The sequence below is a fragment of the Akebia trifoliata genome, chromosome 5 (genome assembly GCF_017979445.1).
Source record: "Akebia trifoliata isolate Shusen 1 chromosome 5, ASM1797944v1, whole genome shotgun sequence".
In the NCBI taxonomy this organism is placed as follows: Eukaryota; Viridiplantae; Streptophyta; class Magnoliopsida; order Ranunculales; family Lardizabalaceae; genus Akebia; species Akebia trifoliata.
The window spans coordinates 27,659,920-27,686,334 of record NC_141379.1 but is presented as its reverse complement, the minus strand read 5'-3'; the positions used below and the strand labels follow the sequence as shown (position 1 = coordinate 27,686,334).

The window sequence follows — 26,415 nt, the reverse complement described above, 5'->3', positions numbered from 1 at the left end:
AGAAACCTGACCCCAGCATGAACAACCCTCAAGCATGGTTTTAAATCTCATCCAAGATTGAGTTGACTTAACTCACCTTGAATCATCTTGATATCATTCAAGAACATCGACAATGACTCGTTTGACAACTAAGATGAATCTTGAAATCTCGGCCAAATCAATAAAACTAGGTTTAGTCAAATAGGTTTTTCTATTTTATTATTAAATGATCTTATTAGTTAGTATGAGAGAGACGAAATACCAAATTTTAAAACCATGACCCAGAGCCCATATTGAATTCAGCTCATTTCCCGCTTTCAATTTCCTTAAAAATCCTTGTAGAGATTAACTTCTATCATTTTTGAAAAAGTAATTTATTACTGTCATAGCTGAGCACATTTAGGTCAATTTTAATTAGACCATAATGGAAGACTTAGGTCAAGGGGGCATTTCATAAGTTCAAAAATACAAGGGTGTTATATCAAATATTCACCAAAGCTCAGAGGGGGCGATGAGGGGTGGTTATGTCTAAATCACCCTAAAAACATAATCCAATGCAACTTCATTGCAGAATTTGAGACTCCAAAATAACATATTACGACACTTAACCAGAAACATTTACGATTCAAACAAATTGCACTATCGACGCTGGAAGCACACAGATCTTCTACCAGAATCTAAAACAAAACAGTGAGATTATATAATCCCCTATGACTTCAGTGTGTGTTCGATATTTAAGTTTTCAAACAACAGTAAACAATATGAATCCAAAGTTATTTCTTTTTTTTTCCCGAATTCTCCTTGCTACTGTGATAATCTGCGATTAGTGCCGATCATACCGCCTGCACAAGAAGATCGACGACGAAAAAGAGAGCAAACAAGCCAGATAAGGAGAGAGAAAATCCACATTGGAGTTCTCAAGTTTAACTATATTACTGAAAAACAAGGATACCTGTGGCGATCATAACCCCTGGACCGATCTATTGATCGTGATCGTGACCTTCTGCGACTTCTTGAATCATAACTGCGAGAGCGATCTGAATCTCTTTCTCGTTCACGGTCATGACCACGCTCTCGTTTGTGATACTGGTCACGGTCTCTATTTCTGCGGTCATGATCCCTCCCCTGCTCCCGGCTATCACCTCGATCCTCCCTATCACGATCCCTCTCCTTGCCTGATGCCACGTCTCGGTCCCCGGTTCGGTCCTTTGATCTGAGTATAATGATACAAATTGTGAAGTAGAAATAGAATCTTGCACTTGACATGTTCATTGTTGCGTTAATTGAAATATGAATTTGCAAAGAAAAGCACCTTCTATCACTTTCTGGTTGATCTATCTTACGACTCTTAGTTCTCTCTTCCTGAAAATAATCAATAACAATATAATACCACTCAAAAAATAAAACAATTTCTCTTGCATCAAATACTATGTCCAAAGTGGAGAGATGAGAAGATACCACAAGCATCAAGAAATGGAGCAGAAAAGCACTTGGATGCAGACCAAAAAGCAGTCATAAACCTCTCAAGAGGCATGGGTTTGGTTCAAATGTCAAATAAAGGTATCTAATTTCAAACTATAATATGGTCCATAATCTCTTTCTTTTATCCTGACAAATAAACTATGATGAGAACAAAAAAATGAAAACTACTAGGGTGGAGCACATATCCTAGGATCCAATTGGAGACTGCGAAGGAATGAAAATAGAAGAAAGCATCCTTTGTCACTATTATCAAAAATGGTAAACAGTAAGCAAATGTGACCACAACAGAGAGAATTTAGACAATCAGATAATGAAATAACTCAAGAAGCAATTAATACATGTCAACAGGAGTAAGCTCACATTAGGTGAGAGGCTCACTCAAGAATCTGATCCTCATTATAAGCCCAGATCGGTTCCTGCCAATAATTAGTATTTACTTAAATAAAATAATATTTCACTTCCTACTCAGATCTCATTTTTTATTTTCCTTTTTATTCTTTTTTCCTTAAAAAAATATTTAATCCCCATTGCTTCTGTTGGTGTGGTCATAACAAATCAGTACTACATTTTTCAATTAATTTATGAAACACGAAACAACATTGATGTGTGACACATGCTGAGATGTGTCCGGAGGGCATGGAAATAGTGGTGTTAGTGCCAAATATGTGGGCTGTGAGTATGCTGGGGGTGACGGTCGAAGATAGAATGAGAAAGAATTTTGTATGTAAATACCCTATTTAATAGCTACAGTTGAATTCCAGGATAGAATAAGCGCTTTTTCGGGCGTTTTTATGTAGTCCACGAAGATCAATTTAAAAAGAATAAGAAGTATGGCACGTTTATCTTAAAAAAATCAACCCACCCCAAGGGAATGTTGATTATCCAAAATCTAATCAGAAATGAAAAAATATATGGAAAAGGAGATGATTTGCAAATAAAATATACCATGCATTTTTTAAAAGGTAAGAAAAAACTCACAGATGGCATACTAACTGACAATCTCTATGGAAGAATTTGAAACTTAATACCAGCACCTGAATCAAAATGTTCAGAGTTCCAACTTCAAAAGAAGCCCAAAAATTTAACACGAAAATAACATATAGAACGTGACATCCACAATGCAGCAATAGATGAAATGAAATGAATGATAAAATCAGGAGAAGAATATCTTAATTTATTTGGCATTATACGCTTTCATGGTAGTTCCCGTCAATGGGCATCTAATGTTTCTTGTGCATCTTTCATAGAAGAGAATAAGCAATTACATGGAAGATAAATCAATAATCTCACCTGAAGCTCAGCTAACTTCTCTCGGATTTGCATATAGCCCAAGTGCAGCTTTCCTCCAAAATGATCGGCCAGACGACGGTCACTGGAAATCAAGTGCAAAATCAAGCTAGGTCATCATTACAAACAAACAAAAAAACATAATCACTTGGATAGATATTAACGTATAGTGGCCTCATAAGTTTCTACCAACTAAACAATCTATCAAAAATGGAATAACACGCACATTCTTTAGCTGCAAAAGTTATCCTCGTTAAACTGGGCCCAAAAGCCTGCTGATGACAAGAGGTATAGTACACCTGGTCAAAAGCTGAAGTACTTGAAACCCTAAATACTAGCTTTTTATGTTCCCTCGGAGAAACTAAGTTACAGAATTGTGATTGCCGAGTAAAACAAGACGAGAATATTACCTGTCGTACACGCTTAAAAATGCTCCACAAATGTCACACACACGTAGCTTCTGATCAGTCTGCAAACAGTACCACATTTTAAAATGAGAAAAATGTTGAATAGTTCATAACTATGATAAGTTTTGAAAGAACTGTGGGGTTACTTTCAGGTATGTAAGTTTTCAACTTCCAAAATACATCAGTTTATGTTCTCATGAATTGCCAAACAATGCTATTAAAGTGCATGATGATCTAACATTGTGGAACCAACAAATTGTGTATCAAACTACACTTTATTCTTTTTTGATAGGCAAGTAAGATTAATAGTAAGTAATTAGTAGGTGAAGGTAAGTTTTGAGCCAAGGTCATGGTATTGACAGTCACAAACTTTAACCAACTTAGCAAATTGGCACCTTTTGCATCAAACTACATGCTTTGCACATGCGATGTCAGATAAAGGGAAGGACTATTCATAGTATACATGGCAATGAACTTTAAACTAAGGTTTTATGAAATTGGACTCACAATGCGCACATCAGCAGCAGTATACTTTGCGGAGTCCAGACCCGGTTCCAGCCTTGCAGCCAACTGAAGAGGGAGAAGTTAATAAGCACAGACCAAAACACCAGTGGGGAAAAGTACAAAATTTTCAATCAATGAAGATACAAACAATTCTAAGATACAAAACTAAAATGTTGCCATGATCAATGTTTTTTATTTTATAGTTCATAATGGAGAGTATATTCGTTATGAAGTAGGAAGAGTGGATCGTATTTGTTTATGGGAGGACCGGTGGTGTAGCGATGCCCCTTACAGTTTTGGTTTCCCAGTCTGTACTCGTTATCCATGAGGAAAAGAATGCTTGTCTCTGCCTTTTTGGTTCCTAATGAGGGGCAAGTCTTGGGACCTTGGCCTTAGAAGAAGACTGAATGATCGGGAGATCGGGGACGCAATCTCTATCATTGACTTTTTAGTCTCCACAGGTCCTTCGTTGATAGGGCGGATTGCCAATTTTGGAAAGGAAGTAGTGATGATCGCCTTTTTGTCAAATCATTCTATTAGTTACTTGAAGGTAATCAAGAGGGCTTGTTTTCCTTATTCCTTCATTTGGACCTCTAAGGTGCCCACAAAAGTGTCCTTTTTCATGTAGTCGGCAGCTTTGAATAAGCTTCCAACGGTGGATCTTCTTAAGCGTAAGGGTCTTATTCTGGTTGATTATTGTTATATGTGCAAAGTGAGTGGTGAGTCTGTGGAGCACATTCTTATTCATTTTAAGGTGACTTACTGCGTTTGGTCTCACTTCTTTTCCTGATTTAGGATTTCGTGGTGTCACTCTTACTCGGTTGTTTCTCCCTTGTTTGGTTGGAAGTTCTCTTCCCTTTCTGCCAAGTTGAAGATTATGTGGAAATTAACTCCTTTTGCAATTTGTTGGGGTTTATGGAAAGAGAAGAATATGCTTACATTCGATGAGAAGGAAAGCACAACACAAGAGCTAATTTTCGATACCTTTGGTTAGTTGTTTTATTGGTGCAAGCAGTTTAAGGAGTTTAGGGCTTGTTATTTGAAGATTTTGTGTGTAGATAGGAAAAATGTAATTAGCGAGTGATTGTCATTTGTTTCGCTCTTTGAGGACTCCTTGTCTTCTTAAACAATAAATTTTCTGTTATCAAAAAAAAACTGCTCTTCACTAGACTAAGGTCTTCATTGACCTTTGTTGTACGTGTCATGTCTACACCTTTTCTTTTAAGTGGTCCAAACCATCTAAATAAGCATTCCTCTATTTTACCTCCTTCTAAAGCTTCCCAGATTACGTTGAACATACTCACACTCGTCCATCTTAAAGTCCCAATTCTTGCTACGCTCATTTTATAAAAAATATTGTTTCTCAATTGCCCACATTCAGCCACACAAAAGCACAACTGATATTATGGTTGTCTTGTAAATTTAACCTTATTTTGGTTTGTACATGTCAATCACATCCTACTCCAGAAGAATGTCACTACTTTACCCACCCAAGTAGCCTCAAAAATATAGCAAGTTACAAGGAACTTGCTATATTGTTTGTTAATTGCCCAGAATCAGCCACATAAAAGCACAATTGCTATTATGTCTTGTACATTTACCCTAATTTTGGTTTGTGCATGTCAATCACATACTACTCCAGGAGAATGTCACCACTATACCCAGCTAAGAAGCCTTAGAAACATAGCAAGCTCCAAGGGAAAAACCTAACTAGGTGGTGGCAACTGCCAACACCCCAATGCCACAACCAAACGTATCTGGGTATTTCTTAACCCGTGTCTCGCATACAAGTGTCCTACAAACTAGCAATGCATGTCTTGAATCTTGGTTCTACAAATACTTTAATAAGTAACCACTTTTTTAAATGAACAAGCTATATGTATTACATAATCACATCATTATAATCAACAATAAAATATATTCTCACATTCTCGTATATATTTTTTATCGTTTAAATATGTTAGTTACTAATATATCTAACTAATTAAAACATGAACGATTGTATGTGCTTACTTATATGAATATATGGGCCGAAGTTTACTATTCATCAAAATATTTTCACTGAAATCTTATATTTGTATACCTAACATTTAATTAATTCGCTTGAAATTCACTTTACATTGAAATATTTAACAAAGTTAACAGCGATTTCCACCGAAATATATACATAAAGAAAATGTTGGTTAAATTTCGAGTCAGACTTTGTGGAAATGGAAATGTTTCGTGGAAATATGTTGAACTTTAATACTATGCTTAAAACCTTTGGTTTCTAAGGCATACCTCTATAACTATAGTTCTGAATTTATGACCTCCTTACGGATCAAAAAAAAAAAATTTATGACCTCCTTAACTTCATTGATCAACACTACATCATCAGCAGATAACAGAGACCAAGGGACCTCTCCATGAGCAGTTAATGCATGTACAACCAGTTCAAAATGGTTGGACTTAGGGGTCGATCCCAGGTGCAAACTGCAAGCCCACTATTGTAGAGATTTTCTATATTAACGATTGTATGGGGGATTTGATAGGAAAGAAAAAGGAGAATATCTTACGGGGGACAAGGTAGGAGTCCAAGTGATTGCTCTTTCGATCAAAGAGCTCAGTAAAAATAGCCCCAATTTCTAATAGAGTTTAGGGGATTGCTTCAGGAGGATTGTGTTTATAAATGAATCACATTGTTAATTGGTACTCTATTTGTATTTCTCCCTTCTATTCCTTCGCATGTCACCTCGAGCTCTTAGATTGTATAGTTTCTTGTTTTCTAATAAAATCTATATTTATAATTAAAAAAAATGTTTTCACACTAGTTTGCTCAAAGACTCATTTTTCTTATTACCTATTAAACTAATTCCCAAGGTACTATGTCATGTGTTTTTTCTATGTCAATAGAGACCATGTACAAATTCTTCCTCTTTCCTCGAAAAAGCAAGATAGAAATTTACAAAACCTTCTTTAGAGCTTCAGCCTCTTCCATTGCTTTTTGTGCCTCATCCACCAGTCCTTGCTCACCTGCAAAATAACACAATTTACTAAATGTGCATAATCTATTCATGCAATATGGAATACATCAAAATCAAAATAAACTCAAGGTTAACAAAAACTACTTACAGTCATATAGCTGTTAACATGAAAGAAAACATAGAAAAGAAAATGTGCCACAGTAATAGAACACACAAAAACCAGAAGGAACCCACAGAACTCAGAAAAATGACATGAGGAACAACATAAGTATTTTGTTATAGACCAATACGTACGAACCAATTTCACTCACAATATTCAAAAAAGGGTGACCAAAATGATGATATCAAAAGCATCACTAATCTCACCATTTGTTTACCCCCCATGCATGCATATCAACCCATTGGAAGAGAACCGAAGGTTGTAGAACATATTTCGGAATGGAGTTTTGTCAGAGCCTTTCATCTTGTACCTCGAGTTTTTTTCCCCTCCCTCATGTGTTTTGGGGGTCAAACATTCCTTCTAAAGTAGCTTTTTTCATTTGGACAGGTATTGGGAACAAAAGGTTCTCTTGATCATGGTTTAAAATCTTGTTTCGATCCAACGTTTCAGTTTCTTAAAAAACCAAAACGAAAACGAAATATTGTTGAAACATTCCAAAACATTCACAGTAAATAATCAAAAATTATTTTTTCACAAATAAATATATAAAATGATATTTGAAGAGCTAAAATTGTAATTTAAACTTAGAAATAATCTTTTTCACATTTATACACTTTCAAAATATTCTAAAATGAATTTATGTATCTTAAAACATTTCATCTTTACATATGAACAGCAAGAACAACATACCCATGGCCTAATGGCCAGGCTAAGTATTTGTAATCATTTGATTGTGGGTTCGACTCCCACCAGGTAACTTCTCTATTTGATGATAAATAATTAAAAAACTTATTGTTAAGTCAAAAGCAATAACTAATACCATTGTAGAACAAAAAGTTCCACATTTCAATGCAATATAAATTAAAATTTCTAAGAACATACAAAGTAATGTGATAATTCATAAGCATACATTATCAGTACAATGTGGATTTTCAGTGCCTCGAAGTAGTTCGTGCCATCTTATGATTTTCCAAATCGTACATGATATGTTTGTTTTATGTAATGACAATATTCGACCCAACTCATATGTTCTCAGTAGTGAAGTGTGTATTGCCTTAAAAATTCTTGGAATGGCCGTGGATAACACTGGGGAAGAACAGATATAACAACTACGGGTTGTGGTTATGACACCGACTGAGAACTGTAGTACAGATATGAGTTTGCTTATTGGCAGTAGTCCTAACTCATGACGATATAGACTGGGAGTCATAAAGAGTCATACCATGATCCATATCCAGAACCATAATACAAACCATAAGAAGCTGGTGAATATCTAAAGATGACACCATAATCGGACAATCCCATATATGATAATCCTATATGTATCAAATCAACGCCTCGTGCAACAGCATCCATTCCATGTGTTGATGGTTGATAAATATTTTGAGTTGGTCTCCTCCTTTGTGATCGACATCCATAAGTATTTTGAGGCAAAAACCGTGATCATGATCTTGAGTAGCATAATCAAAGTGTTCCTCCTCCGTAAATGAAGGTAGTCCCCTTTGTGATTGCAACCGGTGACCACTAGAACCTCCACCATACTCATCACCACTATTGCCTCTATGGCCACTACCACTAACTACCCCACCATCATCGTCGTTGTCATCATCGCCTGGTTCTTAACCCTCTTGGTTGATCCACAATCTACTGATCAACATCAATCCTCATCTCAAAAGTGAGCACAGAGTTAGGTCATGGTCCTATAATATGGTGTTGATGCAGCGTTAGCTGCGATACCATTGAACATGAAGAATTTTGCAATCGATCTTCCTAAATCCATTTTTCCTTCCCCTCCAAACCAACACTCAAACAATTTTTGTTGCTTAGAGTCTCTGTCCTGATACGTATAAGGGTCGATATCCCTTATTCAGACCTTTACTCTTTGCTTTTGATTGAAACTTTTGTTGAACCTTTTCAGTGTACCTTTCCATTGTGTCTCTAATACCAAAGATCTTACTCATTCCATGAGAGCCACCAGATCCACCTCCAGTCTCATATCAGGAATCTCCGAATTTGAATTTGTTTCATTTCCTTTGGCCCCGCTCACACTTTTCAGCTGTAAACTATTGCATTGCAGCTTTCATTTGTCGTTTGTGTAGCAAATCGGGTGCGAATCTTGAAACGTCAAGATTGTCATCACTATCATCATCAAAAAGAACGTGCTACATACTTGGCTCTCCATCAACGTCTCATTGATCTTAGTTAGTCGGGCATGACATTTTTCATTTGTGATTACGAATTCTTCTAAGTTCTCTCTCATGGTCTGAGAAATATCTGAAGGACACTTTGGACAGTCTTTAACATCACTAAACCCTCTGGCAAGGTGTTGTTTGAGCCTCGTCACCCCACCACTCTCTCTCAAAACTGCACCATTTACATTTTCACCAAAGATATATTTTTTTGCATGCTTCCATCCAATATCACGTGGATGGGGCATGGTCTGCTAACTCAACAACCTTATGAAAAATAAAACGCAACCACATCCCATTAAGGATTTAAATTAACATGTTCATGATTTAATACAATTTTATAAAGGAGACCAAGGTCAAGGTATACCATCAAATGAAGAAACATGGTTATCTCAAACATTTACCACTCTTTAAAGTAAAGTCCTTCATAGAAGACTCAGATCAAGAAAAAAATCATTTTAAAGACCATGACCTATTTTATATAACGGATTAGGACATGCCATTATCTTGAAAACAAAAATTCTTCAAGAGGAGACTCAAATCAATGGTATGTCATCACTTTGAATATATAGGATCTGGACATGCCATTATCTCGAAAACAAAAACTCTTCAAGAGGAGACTCAGATCAATGGTATGTCATCACTTTGAATATATAGGGGCGGGTCATGCCATTATCTCGAAAAAAAAAATTCTTCAAGATGAGACTCAGGGTATGTCATCACTTTGAACATATAAGGCCTGGTCACAGAGAAGTCCAAGGTCAAGGACATACCACCATATTTATCATATTTTCTCCCAAACAAATTTAGACTTGGCCCACCATTTACTTCATGGGCTTTAAATCAATTTTTATACATAAACTATGTGGTCTTGCAGAGAAGAACAAGGTTAACATCATATATATAGGGGCTGCACCCCACACCTACCTACACTCACACTCCCTTTTTTTTTATCTTTACTATTATTTTAGAGAAACATTTTCCTTACTAGGTAAAGATTTTAAGCCTTACTAAGTGTCGTATTGCTCAAATGGATTACCACATTACAAGTCAACACCACAGCCCTCTAAATGGCATCTAAAAACTTAGATCCAAAAAAACAAAAAATCAAAGAACAATATTTTTTGGGCTTGACCCAAGGTTTTGAAAATGGCCGGCTACCGAACTTCAAAATAATTCCCAAACTCAAAATTGAAATTCAATGGTGAAAAATAACTTTTTTGGATTTTTTTTTTTTTCAAAGTTCATATAATTTTGTCCTCTACAACCCTGAAACATTTGATCATGTTTTTGGATGCCAAAAGGTAAGCCCAAGGATCCTCAGTAAGGGTGAAATCCTTACTTATTAAGGCTATTCGGGCTCTTTTATATCAAAAACAGGGGCTACGTCCAACACCCACACACGCAACATGCATGTACACGCAATGTACACTCACACGTCACACCCACTTACTCTGGATTTCATGGAAAAGCCCAGATTTTAAAAAAATAAAAATAAAAATGAAGAGCTTCATAATTTTTAGTAAAAAAATGGGGGATGTTCTTAAAAATAGAAAGTCAATTGAAAAGGTTTCATACAAAACCCATCTCTTTGTTGTGAAGCCCTTTCACAAAGACTCGAAGCTGGAACCTCTACAAATCTAAACTTTTGATGAAAACCCTAATCTCGAAGCTCGAATGCTCAGTTTCCTCTGTAAATCCAAACTCTCGCACCTCTGATCCAACCCCGATAGGCACACACGTGATCAAATCAAAGAAATTTGTGTGTGTGGGGGGGGGGGGGGGGGGTGAGAGAGAGAGAGAGGAGGGGGAGAGAGAATGGAATGGATTGGAGAGTATTACTCTCCCCTATTTATAATTATAATTTGTGTTACAGTTTTAGACCTATGATTCTGCTAAAAAGAGAACCATGGTTGTGTGAATTTCTGTTTTTAGAGAGATTAGATTCTGCTGCGTGAAACTCTATTTTTCCAGAGATCCTGACTATGATTTTTACAAAGATTCTTCCATGCGAATCACTATTTTTGTTGCACAGAATTGTATATTTTTATTTTATTTGGATTTTCAAGTTTGTGTCGGATTGTTTCGGACAAAACATTCTAATACAAACGATACATATTGAAACATTGATTGATCGATGGATTCTTGCATGTTTTGTCTCGACAAGCTAAAATTATGAAATGTTTCACACGAAACATTACGAAACGATACGAAATTTTAAATCATGCTCTTGATAACATCACTTTGAGGGGAATTGTTGCAATAAATTTTTCGCTTCTTTTAAAAGACTTGTGGGAAAAGTGCATCACATTCTTATCCATCACCTTTTTACATCTGAAATTTGGTTCCATTTCCTTTCTTGTTCAATATGTCAGGTATTTCGTAGTCTATTACATCCCTATTCCAGTCATTGATGCTCTTCTTAAAGGAAAGAATTCTATGGGGTATGACTCATGTAGAGCCCATTTTAGTCATAGCACGGAAAAATGACACGCGTCGCAAAAAGTCTTAAGGTATTACAAGACCCGACCTAAGAATTCGAGGAAATATTCACCGTGGAAGGGAAAATTGTAACATCCGAGTTTTTACCTCGGATTCAATATGACAAAGAATTCAAGGTGGTCTAAATTGAAAACCAGAAAAGAAATATTTGCATTTAATGCGATATCCACTAACACTTATCATAACAGAGCTGACAACAACATCCTTTGATTCACCAACCCCAAAACCATGAAATCGGTCCAACTCAACAATCATTGGATTGGGATATTTTTTAATCAAACTTGAGTGCAAACATTAAAGAGGTGTGGGAACAGAACCCAAGAGCACAACCAGCTCATAACCCACTCAGCTTGTACACCTTGGTATGTCATATGATGACACATGTCCAAATATAGGCCTATAAAACCCCCACTCAAAGTAAGGCAAAGGGTGGAGATTTTGGAGGGCAAATCAAGCTTAACAAAATCACTCTTCTGAGTTTCACCACTCATCATCTTCTCTAAGCTATCTAAATTCAATTTTATCTTCTAGTACCATCCCAATCTAACTTAATCTTCGGAGAATCATTGGTAGGCACCACACCGGGGCAACATCCTTCTCCATCTTCATTACCAGAAACTCGGATCCGACCTCACCTCTTGGAGCAGAGGAACAAGATTGAGGAAACATTCACTAGAGCAAAAAAGTCAGCTGATCAAGGCCTATCAAGCCTAATTAAGAGCATCATGCATCTCAAGGAGTTGGGTCTAAAAAACCCTCCACAACTCCCTTTCCAATTTATTGGGCTTTATGAAGAGAAAAACAACTAGGCAATTCATGGGAAACATAGTCCAATCTGGAGTAAGGCTTTCAAAGAATTTGATGGTGTATTTTTTGAGGATTTTGACTCTAGGTCGGATCGTGTTTTTCATGTATTTTTGTTCTTTAGTTTTCCCTTGTTTTTTCTTGTAGCTTGTTCGCAGTAGGTTGGTCTATAGACCACCTGGTTTCTCAATTCAATAAATCTTCTACTTATCAAAAACAAATGGCACTGCCACCATGCATGGATCAATATTAAAACTAAATGTTGAAATGGAAATCCATTCAACTGCTTCTCTGGCTCAATCTGCCATAACCACCTTCAACCAGGTGTCGCAACCTTCAGGTGCACCAAACAAACAACGAAATGCCAATGAAAGCATGTGTTAGGAGGGACTTTGTCTACAATTGTATAGATGATGAACCCCTGTTAATTTGACTAAGGTATTTCCTACAAGATCTTGACTTAACTAATTTATTAGTATTTTGCTGAATTTTTGACATATTTAAACTCATCCAATTGTGATGATGACATCGGAGATCATGGAGCATAAGTTAAATTTTATGTTTTATTTAGTTTATGTTTAGAAGGATCTATTTTAATAATTAGGATTAGTATTTGAGTCTATACTAGTGATTAAGAGGGTTTATATTAGTGATTAGGATGACTGCTTGTGCAGTATGCCCTTCACACAACATTGCCGAAGCCCACATAAATGTGGATCGTGCCAGGTTGCCAGTCGGTGTAAGAATCCACTAATTCCAACGTGCGGATCTCATATTTAGGTTAGTGAACTTATTATTCGGTGGACATTGCTTATCAGGGAGAGCAATTTCATTGGACATTTTTTCACTGAGTTCTGCTTTTAACAGACATCTAGTGTGTATCAGTCACCAGCTTCTCACACAATTTATATAAATGAATGAAAGAAACTCATTTACAAAAACAAACAGTTTCCCGAAACCAAAAATAATAATAATAATAATAATACCAGAGCTATAAAGAAATAGCTAAAACTGTCAGGACTTAATAACACCCATGGTTCAACATGTTCTATCGGAAGAATGTTCAGGTCAAGGAAAAAACCAATACCACATCTGCCGATACATTCCGAAATAATCTGATACATACCCGAAACATTGAATGTTTCCGGGTCAATGTTTTGTATTAGTCTTGGCTGATACCAATATGCATCGACCGTACATTCCGATATTTTGAACCATGATAATACCTCAAGAAGTTCGAATGAATACAAGACACATTACAATCTCATAAGCTTATCAAATAATGGACTTACCAAGATCTTCCGCCTTCTTTAGCTTCTCATTAATCATTTCCTGGGTGCGAGGATCTGGAGGAGCAAGAACAGGCAATCCAGCCAATGGTGGAGGATTTAAAAGTGGTTGGGGTAAGGAAGCTCTATCTTTATTGAAGGCATCAAGAAGAACAATGGACTGTCATACAGAAAAATAACAGATTACAACATTATGAGAGCAAACCAGAATCAAGAAACTTCACACTAAAAACATTTTAAAACAAGCTCAAGAATAGCAGAAATAACATGTTGACATCACTAATGATTAAGATTTAAGGAACAGAAAATAACCTGCTTGTCTGCTCTTTTGGCTCGGAGTCCTTCCACCTCTTCCAAAGCTCGGATTTTATCATCAGTCATGCCTTCAAGATCTGCAAATCAATATTGTTCATGCACCTCATTAATAACCTTGTATCAGTACATTTAAGGCTGCGCTGAATACAATCTATCAATGATTTTTAAGCAAGGATCCACACAACGCACTCATATGACTAGGAAACAAACCAGGGTATTGAAACCATGTTAAACTAGGAAAAAAAATTGAAAAATAAAATTCTCATGTCTTGCTATAAGGTAGAGCCTCCTTGGTCGATTTCCTCAACCACTGATTGAGGTCCCCCATTGAAATAAAAGCTAAAGAATGAAACACCAGGAGGCACACAAGATTTCACAACATCAATGAATATTCTAAAAAACAAAGAAAAATAATGGGTGGACATGCCATTTTCAAGCATTTAGACAGCAGCGCACATACGATAACAAAATAATGGGTGGACATGCCATTTTCAAGCATTTAGACAGCAGTGCACACACGTAAACAGAAAAAATACTTCGTAAGGATCCTTATGACTACACCTAGAAAACTTATCTAGACAGGTTTTCAATGAAAGACCTCAGTCAAATAGTGAATAATCCTTGTAAACATCTTTTTCAGGTGAGTTATATGTTACTAGATAAAAGAATACTTCTCAATAAAAATAAAAATTCTGCAGGAAGAAATTTCTAAGCAACTACACAGGACCTTATAGTATGGGGGGTGTAAATGGTGCATCCTAATTAGACGCATCAAAGGAATTGCTCAGCATGTACCAAACTCAAAACAACATGATAGCAAGACACACCGCGTGTCAAAGTACACAGAGTGCCCCTAGAGGATCAATTCAGGAGCAATGGGGACAGACCAGCTTCCATGAAGGCGGATATGCTTAAGGGAGTAAAGGATTGGAGGTTGCAAGGACCCCCTCAAGGCACCTTCACCCCAGTGAATGGAGTCAAAGGCAACCTTGTGGATGGCCTAAGGGAGAGGCTAGTGATTGTGTCAAGCCCACGCAATCTGCAAAAGGCACTCGGACACAATCTGCTGATCAGTCAGGTGACAACTATGAAAATCAACAGTTGTTGCAGGACCAGTAACAAGGGTTGACGTTATTCTCAGTAACTAACTAACAATCCCCTCCATAATTACCTGCCTCATTCAAAGGAGCAGAGTAGACCAACTCAAAAAGAGGGGAGAAAAAAAAAACAAAGCTGCTCCACTCCCTAGTCCCTACTCTCCCTCTTCGGCCTCTCTCAAGTCCTCCCTCCCTTGTTGGCAGTATGAAAACTGAACGGTTACTGCTTGGTTTGTGATTAGAGAACTCCAATTGTTATGTTTCGATTCAGCTTATTACAATGCCTTGAGACACATCTCTAAGGGTGCAAGTGTGGTACATACAATATACATATACCATGGAAAAAAATGAATAAAAAGAAAAGCTAGATTTCAAGCTAAGGTATAAAGGGCGCAACAACTATAATAAATTGAAAATCTCTAGTTTTTTTTTTTAAATGATTAAAAGAGTTTTCTTAGCTTCTTTTTGCTAAGTAAAAGTTCTCACTTAACATGCAAGTCTTTTTTAATTTAAAATAATTAGAGCGTCAACATTTTTTTTATAAGTTGATTATTATCAAAAGTTTTTTAAATGAATTAAAAGAATTTTCTTAACTTCTTTAGGTAACTAAAATCGCACTCTTAACATGCATGCCTTTTTTATTTTAAATGATTAGAGCTTCAACATTTTTTTTATAAGTTGTATTATCAAAAGGGAGTTAAGGGTCACTAGACCAAACCCGAAAAGAGAGTATAAAATACAAGAAGCACAAGTAAATAAGCATGCAGAAAAAGAACAAAAAGGTGATTGAATGTAATCTATGGGTCCAATATTACAAACTTGGTCCCATCTGAAATGTAAAACTTCAAAGAACATTCTGTGAAACTCCTTGAATATTTTGCTCTAGAAATGAAGAAAGCCCATAGTAGATATGTTCATCTCTTTAAGGAAATGATCGCACCCCTCAAGAACTCAGTCATTTCTCTCTTTCCAAATGCGTAAGTACATGACAAAGGAAGTCATAACCCAAAGGATCCTTTTTTATGCTGCAAAGGGAAAGCCTAAACGATTCTCCATCCCTCAAAGAATGCAGAAATATAATATGGAAAATACAAGGTGATGTTGAAAAGAGAGAAAATTGAGCCCGGGTTACACAAGATATCACGCAATGAAGTAGAAGGTATTTTAGGTATTCCCCATCAGACCTGCAAAGTGAATAACAATTTGCATAAATGAATTCTCGCCTGATGACATTATCCATAGTGAGGATTATGTTCCAAGCAGTCAAGCAAATGAAGAAAGAATTTTTTTACAGAACTTTACGATCTCAAATTGAGGAAGAAGGAAATGGAAGCAGCATAGTATTTGAGAGGAGATGATAGAAAGATGTTGCTGAAAACTCGCATCATGCCTAGCTTCCCATACCCATTGGTCCTCCTCTACATGGTTGATCAGAGTGTCCAAAACGCACGTTGTTAATCTTGGAATGGAATCTACCTCTAGATGTCCTTCACTCCACTAGCCTCACAAACAGTGAACCAACTCGAAGGTCAGACACATGGGGGATATAATTTGAAATTAGCATGATTTTGTTTGTCATTGGCACAAAACAAATCTTCTTGGATAAATCATGATCAGGGAGAAAACATAGCGAATTTGACAACAAAAAACAAAGTATCAAATTTCATAAAATCAAGGAAAAAGTAACCATGCGCCTACCAGGAGTTTAGTTCACATTTCTTCTTTTTTTTTAAGAGTAGTTCACATAGCTTTTTTGCACTGTGAATGAAAGAAAAGAAAGAGAAAAACAGGCAAGCTATACTAATATGCATGGGTTACACTAAGCAACAACTGCTCATTTTGACTGACTGCACTACACAGGGTGCACTACAAACAAAATAAATCATCTCTCACTGACAACCATAAATGACAATAACCAGAAAGGACAACAAAGAAAACCATGCCATCTTATAGTATTACCAAGTTGATCAACTTCTTTCAACTTCTCCTTGATTTTCTTTGACAACTCAATTACCTCAGGAATCTGCATTTTGAAAGAATATCATTAATTTTCTATCAGAAAATTTGAGCTAGTTTGTTCAGTAACAATAAAAAAATCATAATAAAATCATTTTGCTAACATGTTTGATTAGGTACAAAAAATATGGTTCCAACAGAAACTGGATGAAGATGGGCGGATTAATGAAAGATAGTCGGCCTCAAATTTTCTCATCCAATGGGAAATTCCTTTTCCCAGGGGATATAAGAAAATATTTACCTGCGATCGTGAGAAAGCGAGATTTTGTGGGAAATTTATTTCTTGGCAAAATATCAAAACTACGTGATCAAATTCAAAATTTTTAGTCAACAAATTAATTTTCCCAGAATAAAAACAGACCCTCTGTAAATGAAATGAGAAATGTCAAAGAACCCACAAAAGCATTTACCTGGGTAACCTCGGATACAGATATAGCAATAGCAGCTTTAGCATCCTCATCTTCTAAACGCTTAAGAGCCCTCGTAATTTTCCTATCACACTCGACAATAAGCCTATCTATAACATCCTCCAAATCTCTGTCATAGTTGTGAGCACCTTTTGTTTTGGCTTCTTCGTATCTGTGAAGAGCTTAGGAAAAAAGATGGATAAAAACAATTGAACAAACTCCAAAATCCTAAAACAGTTCAACAGAGATTTTCAGTCAATTTACTTTGAAAAACATAAAACGTAAATGGTCCACTAAGAGATTAAGGTAGATGCAATAACTTATCGTAGAGGTAAGCAACTGATGACAACCATATATTATCTAAGAGTAAATCTAAGTTAAAATTTGGTGGGCACTTACCTACAGAAGGTGTACAAGTACACAGTGCACATGCAAGCAATAGCAACTACCTCTTAAGGATTCCCACCTCAAAGTTTTTTTGTTCTTCTTTCTTTTTCTTTCTTTTTTTTTTCTAAGTATAAAGCTTTATTAAAAGAAAAAGAAACAATGAGGTCGGGAAGTCCTACCTAATACAATTCAAGGGGGAAAAGGGCCAGAAAAACGATAACACCAAGAACCCACCTTACAATCTTTCCTTGCCTTTCAATAAAATCTCTACCTCTGTCTATCCACAAAAAATAGGAAATAAATCACACGCAATAATGGGCATAAAGGATACTCTTTTCTCAATTGCAATGAGTGCACCTTTGGACACGCACCCATATCCATCTTCTGTTACAAACAGGAAAAAAGGATTCACATCAGTATAAAATGTACAAGTTATCAAGAAGATATTGTGTGACAACAAATATAACCAAGACGCCTAAAGCTAAATACAAGCTAATATACAGGGTGCCTTTGGGTCTAATTAAATGATATCAAATTGGAATTAAAAAATGATTGTTCCTGCTTTCTAACTACCATTTCAATACAAGAACCAGAACCAATAGGAATTAGAACCATTGTACATAGTAAGCTATGGTTCTGGTTCAGGTTCAAGGTATATTAATTAGCAAAACTGAAATGTATATATGGAACCAATAGTACCCAAAACTAGCACATATCTTTTGATAAGCAAACCAGTTGGTGGTTAGTAATTAGGAGGTGAAGGTGGGTTTTGAACCCATGTCATGGTATCAACACTCAGACTTTAACCAACTTAGCAAGCAAACACCTTAAGAATAAGCACATACAATAGTACTAAGGGTGGTAAGTTTCTCTTGAAAGAGCCTTTCATATACTTTTTTTTCCTTATCATTTTTACATTCTTTATACAATATTAGAAGGTGACATATGCAAAAGCACATGTACCAAAAGGGCTTATTTGTAATTTAAAATATTAATTAAAGGATTTTCGAAGATTACATAGTAAAAATGATACTTTTGTAATTTTGAAAACTAAGCAACATGATTATACGGTAGTGGGTTCCAATTTTCTTAGTTTTTGACTAAAATGACCTTGATTATATAATTTATATTAAATTTTAATATAAAAGTGGGGGCATTTATAGCCACTCAAATTTTGGTGTCGAACCACTACTACCCCGCCTTCTCTCGTTATAATAATTAATAGAGTGTGCCAGTTGCGAAAAGGAGAACTGAGATTTTCCCAATTTGGATTAGGGGTCCCACAAGCTTCAACATAGAAGCCCATAGGAAACAAATTCATTGTATGTAAAAAGTTCCACTTATGGACACGTTGATACCCCAACCAGAACCAACCCATTTACACCATAATAAATACCTTCCAAAATTGATCCTTTTCAAACTCAAAGGAAGTATCATCCACCTTGTCCGTTCCAGATATACGGATCCAATGAACTACCAAATTTTTTATTTTTTTGGTAAGTATAAATTCATTGATAAAAAGGTTAAGGAATGAACTACCGAATTCATAAACGATACTAGAATTTCCAAAAACCATCTATTATTAGTTTTCTAGGTCTTCCTAAGCTACATCAATGATGAATGAATGAGTAGTGTTTGGTTTTGGGGTGAGCTTTGTCCTAGATCGGGATAATACTTAACATAGTATTTGACTCAAGGTGTTGAAGTTGTATCTGGCTCTAGAATCAATATTATGGCCCAAATCTTGGGGTGCATTGTTAGGACTCTATTTTAGTTAGCTTTTATTTCTATTTCTATTAGGATTCTATCGGTAGGATTAATTATTGATTTAATAGGTATTTGATTTGAATAGGTATTTTAGTAAGAGTAGAATTAGTAAGTTATTATGATTATGACTCTTTATTTATAAAAGGATGTAATCACCTTAACAATCAATGAAGAATATTTGTTTTAGTCGTGTTTTTACATAATCCTTGGTGTGTTGAGCACTCGAGATCGCCCTTTCTCTCGTTTGAGTGAGCACGTTAGAAACTAGGTTCCTAACAATTAGTATCAGAGCACTTTTTCTTAGGGCATGTCAATGAGGAAAAAGGAAAAAAAAGCCATCAAAACTTGAAATCATGGATGAACGTGTGACTCGACTTGAAGGATCTATGGAAAACGTGCAATCCATTCTTGTAGCCATGTAACAGACTTTAGAGAAGGATCAAGAGCAGACACAACAACTAATCGAGCACTATCTATACAAAAGCCACCCGCACATCATCCTCCTGATCGTACCGTTAAATTTGTTGATGGGGAATCAAGTGTAGGTAATCATGATGTGTTGATTGAAGACCGTGTCCCAAATCGAGTGCAAGAAGACCGGTTTGAAGGTCAAGTTCAAACAAGGTACGCAAGAATCAATTTTCCAAAATTTGATAGGCCCGAACCTCTTGATTTCATCTACAAAGCGAAACAATTTTTTGTTTACCGTGATATTGTTGAACATGAACAAACTTTGTTGCATTCTTTCCATATGGAAGGCACGGCTTTGACGTGGTACCAGTGGTATAACCACACTCATACGCATTCTACATAGAGGGATATGACATCAGCTGTGCTAAACCATTTTGGACCCGTGGATTTCGAAAATTTGGACAGTTTGCCCACCAAGATGAAGCAATGGGGCTTCAACTATTGCGGGTTACCAAGAAGAATTTGAAATTTGGCAAATCGAGTTGAAGGATAGTCGAGGATCGTGCATTGATGGGAACCTTTATTCAAGACTTAAGCGATGAAATCAATCAATAAGTACTAATGTTTAGGCCATTGACACTCTAAGAAGCCATCGGACTTGCAAGGCAACAAGAAGAGAAATTGTTCTGACTTCAACATGCAAATCAACCATGTCAGGATTGATTACCAATGGCCAAACACACACCAAAAATTCTCCTGAGATGATAATAGCATCTGCACGACAAATATCCAATGACGAGATGAAAGTTCGACAAGACAAGGGATTATGTTATAATTACGATGAACGTTACTCTCCAGGCCATTAATGTAAAACGATGCAAGTATATTTGTTAGAAGGACAGGATGAAGTGGACGATGAAAATATTCCAATTGAAGTTACTTTTCCGCCATGAGGTAAGTTCTTAGAGGGGCATTGATAGGACTCTATTTTAGTTAGATTGTATTTCTATTTTTATTAGGATTCTATGATTAATTATTGATTTAGTAGGTGGGTATTTGCTTTGAATAGGTATTTTAGTAAGAATAGAATTAGTAAGTTAATAGGATTATGACTCTTTATTTATAAAAAGATGTAATCCCTTTATCATTCAATGAAGAATATTTGTTTTAATCATGTTTTTACACGATCCTTGGTTCCTTGGTTCCTTGGTGTGTTCATCACCCCTTCTCTCGTTAGAGTGGGCACGTTAGTAACTAGGTTTCTAGCATGCATTTATTATTTTGGTGCGAGTATGCACTCTACAAACCAATTAACGTTATGTGCAGTATCGAATCATAAATTAGTGTAGTATCGAACCATATATTAGGGTTTCTTACTTGAACTGTAAAATGATGTATGGTTTAGGAACTCAATTCATCATCTACACCTTAACCCCATATTGCTGGAATCGGCAACATGAAACCTATTTCTCCATGTATATCTCTCCGAGAAACATATTTTCAGATAGGGGATCGAGGCAGTAATAAATAAGGAATAAATCGAAATCTAGAGCTTAGAGAGAGAGAGAGAGACCGTTAACTGGAAGAGTTCGTGAGGGCAAAGCCCGACCAAGAAAAGGCGACAGACATCGCGATCGTAGAACTTTCGATTGACCTCGGTCACGTCTCCATTCCTGTTCGCTCCCATCAGCACGTCTAGTTGCTTTCTCATGGCATCCATTTCTAGGCTTTGTAGGGTTTCTCTCTGCAAAACGGAGAGAAAGAGAGAGAGTTTTGCAGGGTTTCTTTGATGACTGCTCCTGCAGATCGGTTTACACCTTAAAAAAATGGGGGCGTCTATTTGCACACATCGAAATCGTGGTTTTAAAACTCGGTTTCACGTCTCGTCTCGTTCAACCCCGATACCGAGTTGACTCGAACGAGACGTCTCGTCTCGTTCGTCATTGAGACAATGGTTTTTAACCATTTAAAAAATCTAAAAATTTCTGAAAAAATTCAGAAATGATTCATATTAAAAAATGAAGATAAAAAAATATAATATACTTATCAAAATAAATAAATTAAATATTTACATTGTTATATATGTTTCATTTTTATTGCACTAGTGCACAAAACTTATTTTCCAAAAACAACATTTAAAGAGCATCAAAAATATCAAAGTACTACCATCAAATAATTTATACTATAATACCGATCTATTTGAACTTTCTCGAAATAATATACAGGCACTACCAAACTTTCAAATGAATCTTTACAGAATTCCATGTAAACGTAAGGAAACATTGAGTCGTTAAGAATTAATCAAAACATTAATTGTAATTCGATAAAATACAAATGTATGATAACGAGTAGGTTCATACATGTAAAAATAAATTAAATTCTAATATAGTACTCAGTTTGAATTTAGCCTAATTCGAATTCAAGGCAAACATTAACTTATAAATACTTGTAAAAATAAAAATCATTGAAGTGAAGCACCACAATGACATGAATTGAAATTTGCATCGATGTCCAATAGAGTATGTAACCCACTCACCTACAAAACATATTTTGAACAAAAAAGTAAATCAAAAAATGATTATTTAGATATATTTGATGATAAGTTAAAATCACATATACAAAATACAATAACATAAAAGTAATTTTAAATCAACGTATTGTTATTTTTCCTCGTAATGCTGCGAATGAGATCAATAGTTTCCAAGGAAGAAAAAATAAGTAAAGGCGTCAGTTGTGGTGTCGTTCGTGTTAGTATGATTATGATCCCTTTGTTCATAACTTGTGCTTGTTTGTCCATGATATGAATAAAAACGTCCGTACTCATACACATCAGTGGATTGACTATAACTATAATAAGAACCATCATGTCTAAACTAAATACCATAATTGTTGGATATGTCATTCTCGTTTATACTCGTCTCTTATAGGTATCCATAATGATCATAACCTCTATCACCGCCACCATAATATTGAGTATGAGTTCCATCATTAGCATCACTACGAAACTTTGTCAATCTAGCCAATATCTCGTATCTCTCATCGAATGGTCTATGAATATGATCAATATCTTGTGTCGTAATCACGTTATCAGGTTCACTAGCATCTCATGCTCTATTTTATGTCTCTTCACCACCTTTATCATCATCGTTACCATCATTCGAAGATGGAGATCTACTTGTATCTCTCTTAGGTTAGGTACCAATCTATTTATCCAACCAAGACAAGTCATTATTATCCATCAAATGATCTTTCATCTCTTTCAACTACTGGTCTAATACGTCATCATACTGAAATATGAAATCTAGATCAATAGGATTGTAATAACTATCCTCTAATCTACGATTCATGATATTGCGAGCTCGTAATTTCATGTTATAATGTGCAAATACCAAGTTTTATAATTTTTTCATTTTAAACTTATTATGAAGATGAGTATGGATTACATCAAAGGTACTATAATTTCTTTCACAACCTGAAAAAAACAAGTCTTACTCAAGACTTTAATTGTTATTTTTTTTAGGTCGATGCATCATAACCATAATTATACCACCAATCAGTTGATAAGAAGAAAAATGTTAAATACTTTAATATTTGTTATTGTGTAAATTATTATTATTATTTATATATTACTTGGTAAAGAAGTTTTACTCATGTCTTTAGTTAGAGCATCATCGAATTCCCCTGTCGCGTCAATAAACAATTTAACTTATTTAAAATGCAAAGAATGATTAAAAAAACAATATAAAAAAATCATGTACTATAATTAAATTATAAAAATAAAAATTTCAAAATAACTTTGAATTATTTGACTATAATATATGTTGATACCTGGTCTATTGTATTCCCTTAGTTAATCATATTTGGTTCAAATTTTTTGATAATCATTTTCGTTATTTGAAAAGTTTATTACTTTCTATTAAGAAGTTATTACATTGAAACTGATAATTTAAATAGTATGCTATAATAAATGGTAATATCAATTTTCTTAATATCATAATGTTAGTAAAATATTAATATTTAAACTATATTAAAAACACATAATTATTACCCACCATATGAATATATAATTTAAGATGATCTGATCACATCTTTTCAATCAGTTGGATATACGATCAATGATGATTTACCGAGTCTAGTATTGATTGTTTGACTCTTCTCATGTCCTAATAAATTATAGTCATAGTAGGTTTTTTATTTTGGTCAACAATTTTCAAAAGTTTAACCAAAGATTCCATGACCTTACAAATCTCTTCTGTCTTCTCTCAGAATTTACATTGCATGATCAAATCTGAAACCTTGCTTGCTAACTTTCCTTTATTCCTATCTCTCACAAGTCCCATTCGCAATCATTCATCATAGGCAAACATGATTTTTAAAGTCAATTGATGTCTCGAATAAGATTTTGGAGAGCAATGTATTGCATAACAAACCGTGTAATCTCAAAACATAACAATTCACGCCCCTCAGTAAATGTTCTCATCAAATTCACAAGTTTGTTATTATTGTATATAAATTTTGTTATTTGTCGATCATTTAAAATAACATTAATAAATAATGATAATTTTCCCATGTCCTCCAAAACTAGGTCGATGGTATGTGCGACACAAGGTATCCAATACAGATGAGGTTTTCTTAATATTAAATTCAAACATATTGCCCAATATGGTGCTTTATTATCTATCACAATCCGAATAAATTTATTTTCACTGATTTCATCTACTACCTTCTCCATCGAACCAAATAAGTACTCTGATGTCTTATGTTCCGTTTGGAAAAGCTGTATGTAAAGTTGATTATGCTGAATTAAGTTGCTGAAACTGAGAGAAAGTTGATGTTGTTGTTGCTGAAGCAACTTGTTAAATTAAGTATATTGTTTGGTAACATGCTGTCTAACTGTGCTGTTAAGATGTTGAACTGTTTGGTGACCTATTGTCTAAAAATTGCTGGATGAAATTAAAGTATTTGGTATTGACCCTTATGGTAGAAGAGGGGTCAAACTCACTCGATCTCTTATGACGTCTTCTAGGCATCTCTTCAACAGATTTTTCTACTGGATTAATTGAAGTATTTGGTATTGACCCTTCATTCACATCATCAATATCTGCATCCAAATCATCGAGAGAAACACGATTATCTTGCATGATTGAAGAAGACGTCTCGTTTGGAGTCATACAATGTTTTCCAGTTGCAACGGTCCCACCAAATATTTGGTCTAGTTCATCTTCGTACTCTAGTGCCTTATATCGAAATTGATTAGAATGTTTATTTAACTGATAAAAGATATAAAACATAATCAGAAAAAAAAAATTAACTAACTTATTTAACTTCAATTATCATATAAAAAAAATTACCAAAATATATGACTTCCATTGCTTATCAGTTACTTCAAAGGATCCTGTATTTACATCCCATTCTAATCCAGATTTCATCCTAAGATTCTTCCATGCTTTCCATCTATCTTTCACGTAATCCCAACGATACTTGTATTGAACTTTGGTGTAAGATTTTTTTGACTTTTCTTCAAAGATAGTTATAAAATAATCATGTCCTTTTGAGGTTAGACCCCCTCCTCCTTTACCATACTTTTGGACTACTTCAACATAACATTCCACAAATTTTATGTATTGTTGAATCCCAATGCCTTTACTGATGGTTGACTAGATATTATCTTGATAAAAACTATAAAAATAAAATTTAAATTTAAAAAAAATTAAGAAAAGAAAGTAATAAATAAATCCACATATAAATTTATCTATGTCACCAAGCACTCTAATTAAAAAATTATTGTAACTCAACAGTATTATTTAAGCATCAAGTTCTTTATCTAGTACTAAGGTTTGTCTCTAATTACAATCTTAACAAAATAAAATATTATAGCAGTCATTCAAATAATTTCAATAATTTTTTACAATTAAAAATAAAAGGTTCATATAGAATCTTAAACCTAAAACAAATGAATCTAAGGAAAAAAAAATGAGGGTTTCTATTGGCACCCCAACTTTTACTTATTTTCAACCATTCACTTATTTTCTTTATTTATTATTAAGATTTGTCTTTAATTACAATCTCAATAGAATAAAATATTATAGCACCCATTTAAATAATTTTACTAGTTTTTTACTATTAAAAAAAAAGATTCATATAAAATCTTAAACCTAAAACAAAAGAATCAAAAGGAAAAAAAATTGGTATGGCAATAGTAACTCTCTCTCTATTTCCAACCACATATTTCAGTGGCTGTGACGTACATGAAAGTTTCATTGTTGTTTTTGTTTTTGTTTTTGTTTTTTTTTTTTTTTTTTTTTGTGGAGCTCGAATCAGATTCACAGACAAACGTGGATGGAAGATGAAATTTTGTGGTTCATTAATTGTCTAAAGGTGCTTCATAGGTTTTCTTGCCATCCAGAAGAAAACAAGGGGCACAGTCACACAAGCACCCAATCCTTGTG

The 26,415-nt window shown here is 35.0% G+C and overlaps 1 protein-coding gene across 3 annotated transcripts; it reads right to left on the bottom strand.

Annotated features, from left to right (window-relative positions):
* Window positions 1–412: 412 nt before the first annotated feature.
* Window positions 413–21,795, bottom strand: LOC147401907 (U1 snRNP-associated protein usp106-like). Of its 3 annotated transcripts, XR_015178746.1 has the most exons (14): window positions 21,540–21,795; window positions 18,120–18,172; window positions 17,405–17,573; window positions 16,938–17,001; window positions 13,879–13,958; window positions 13,570–13,726; window positions 6,610–6,671; window positions 3,663–3,725; window positions 3,159–3,217; window positions 2,752–2,833; window positions 2,440–2,495; window positions 1,822–1,877; window positions 1,292–1,341; window positions 1,110–1,192 (listed from the first exon to the last, which is right to left on the bottom strand). XR_015178746.1 is itself a non-coding variant. In XM_086443387.1 (13 exons), exons 1-13 carry the CDS (start codon window positions 21,684–21,686, stop codon window positions 803–805), a joined length of 1,266 nt encoding a protein of 421 aa, XP_086299513.1. In that variant the 5' UTR covers window positions 21,687–21,795; the 3' UTR covers window positions 413–802. The 3 variants fall into 3 exon arrangements, 2 of the variants coding, with proteins under 2 accessions (XP_086299513.1, XP_086299514.1); XM_086443387.1 differs by lacking the exons at window positions 1,822–1,877; window positions 2,440–2,495 and adding an exon at window positions 413–821 and having other exon boundaries at window positions 932–1,192; XM_086443388.1 differs by lacking the exon at window positions 1,822–1,877 and having other exon boundaries at window positions 1,053–1,192.
* Between the last annotated feature and the right edge of the window lie 4,620 nt (window positions 21,796–26,415).

Bases quoted from the DNA above. Each gene is read 5' to 3' on its own strand.
- LOC147401907 (XM_086443387.1), bottom strand. From the start codon at position 21,686: ATGGATGCCATGAGAAAGCAACTAGACGTGCTGATGGGAGCGAACAGG. The intron at 17,002-17,404 runs GTAAATGCTTTT...TTCAAAATGCAG, and splicing joins CTGTATCCGAGGTTACCCAG to ATTCCTGAGGTAATTGAGTT. The intron at 1,193-1,291 runs GTGCTTTTCTTT...CATTATACTCAG, and splicing joins CAACCAGAAAGTGATAGAAG to ATCAAAGGACCGAACCGGGG.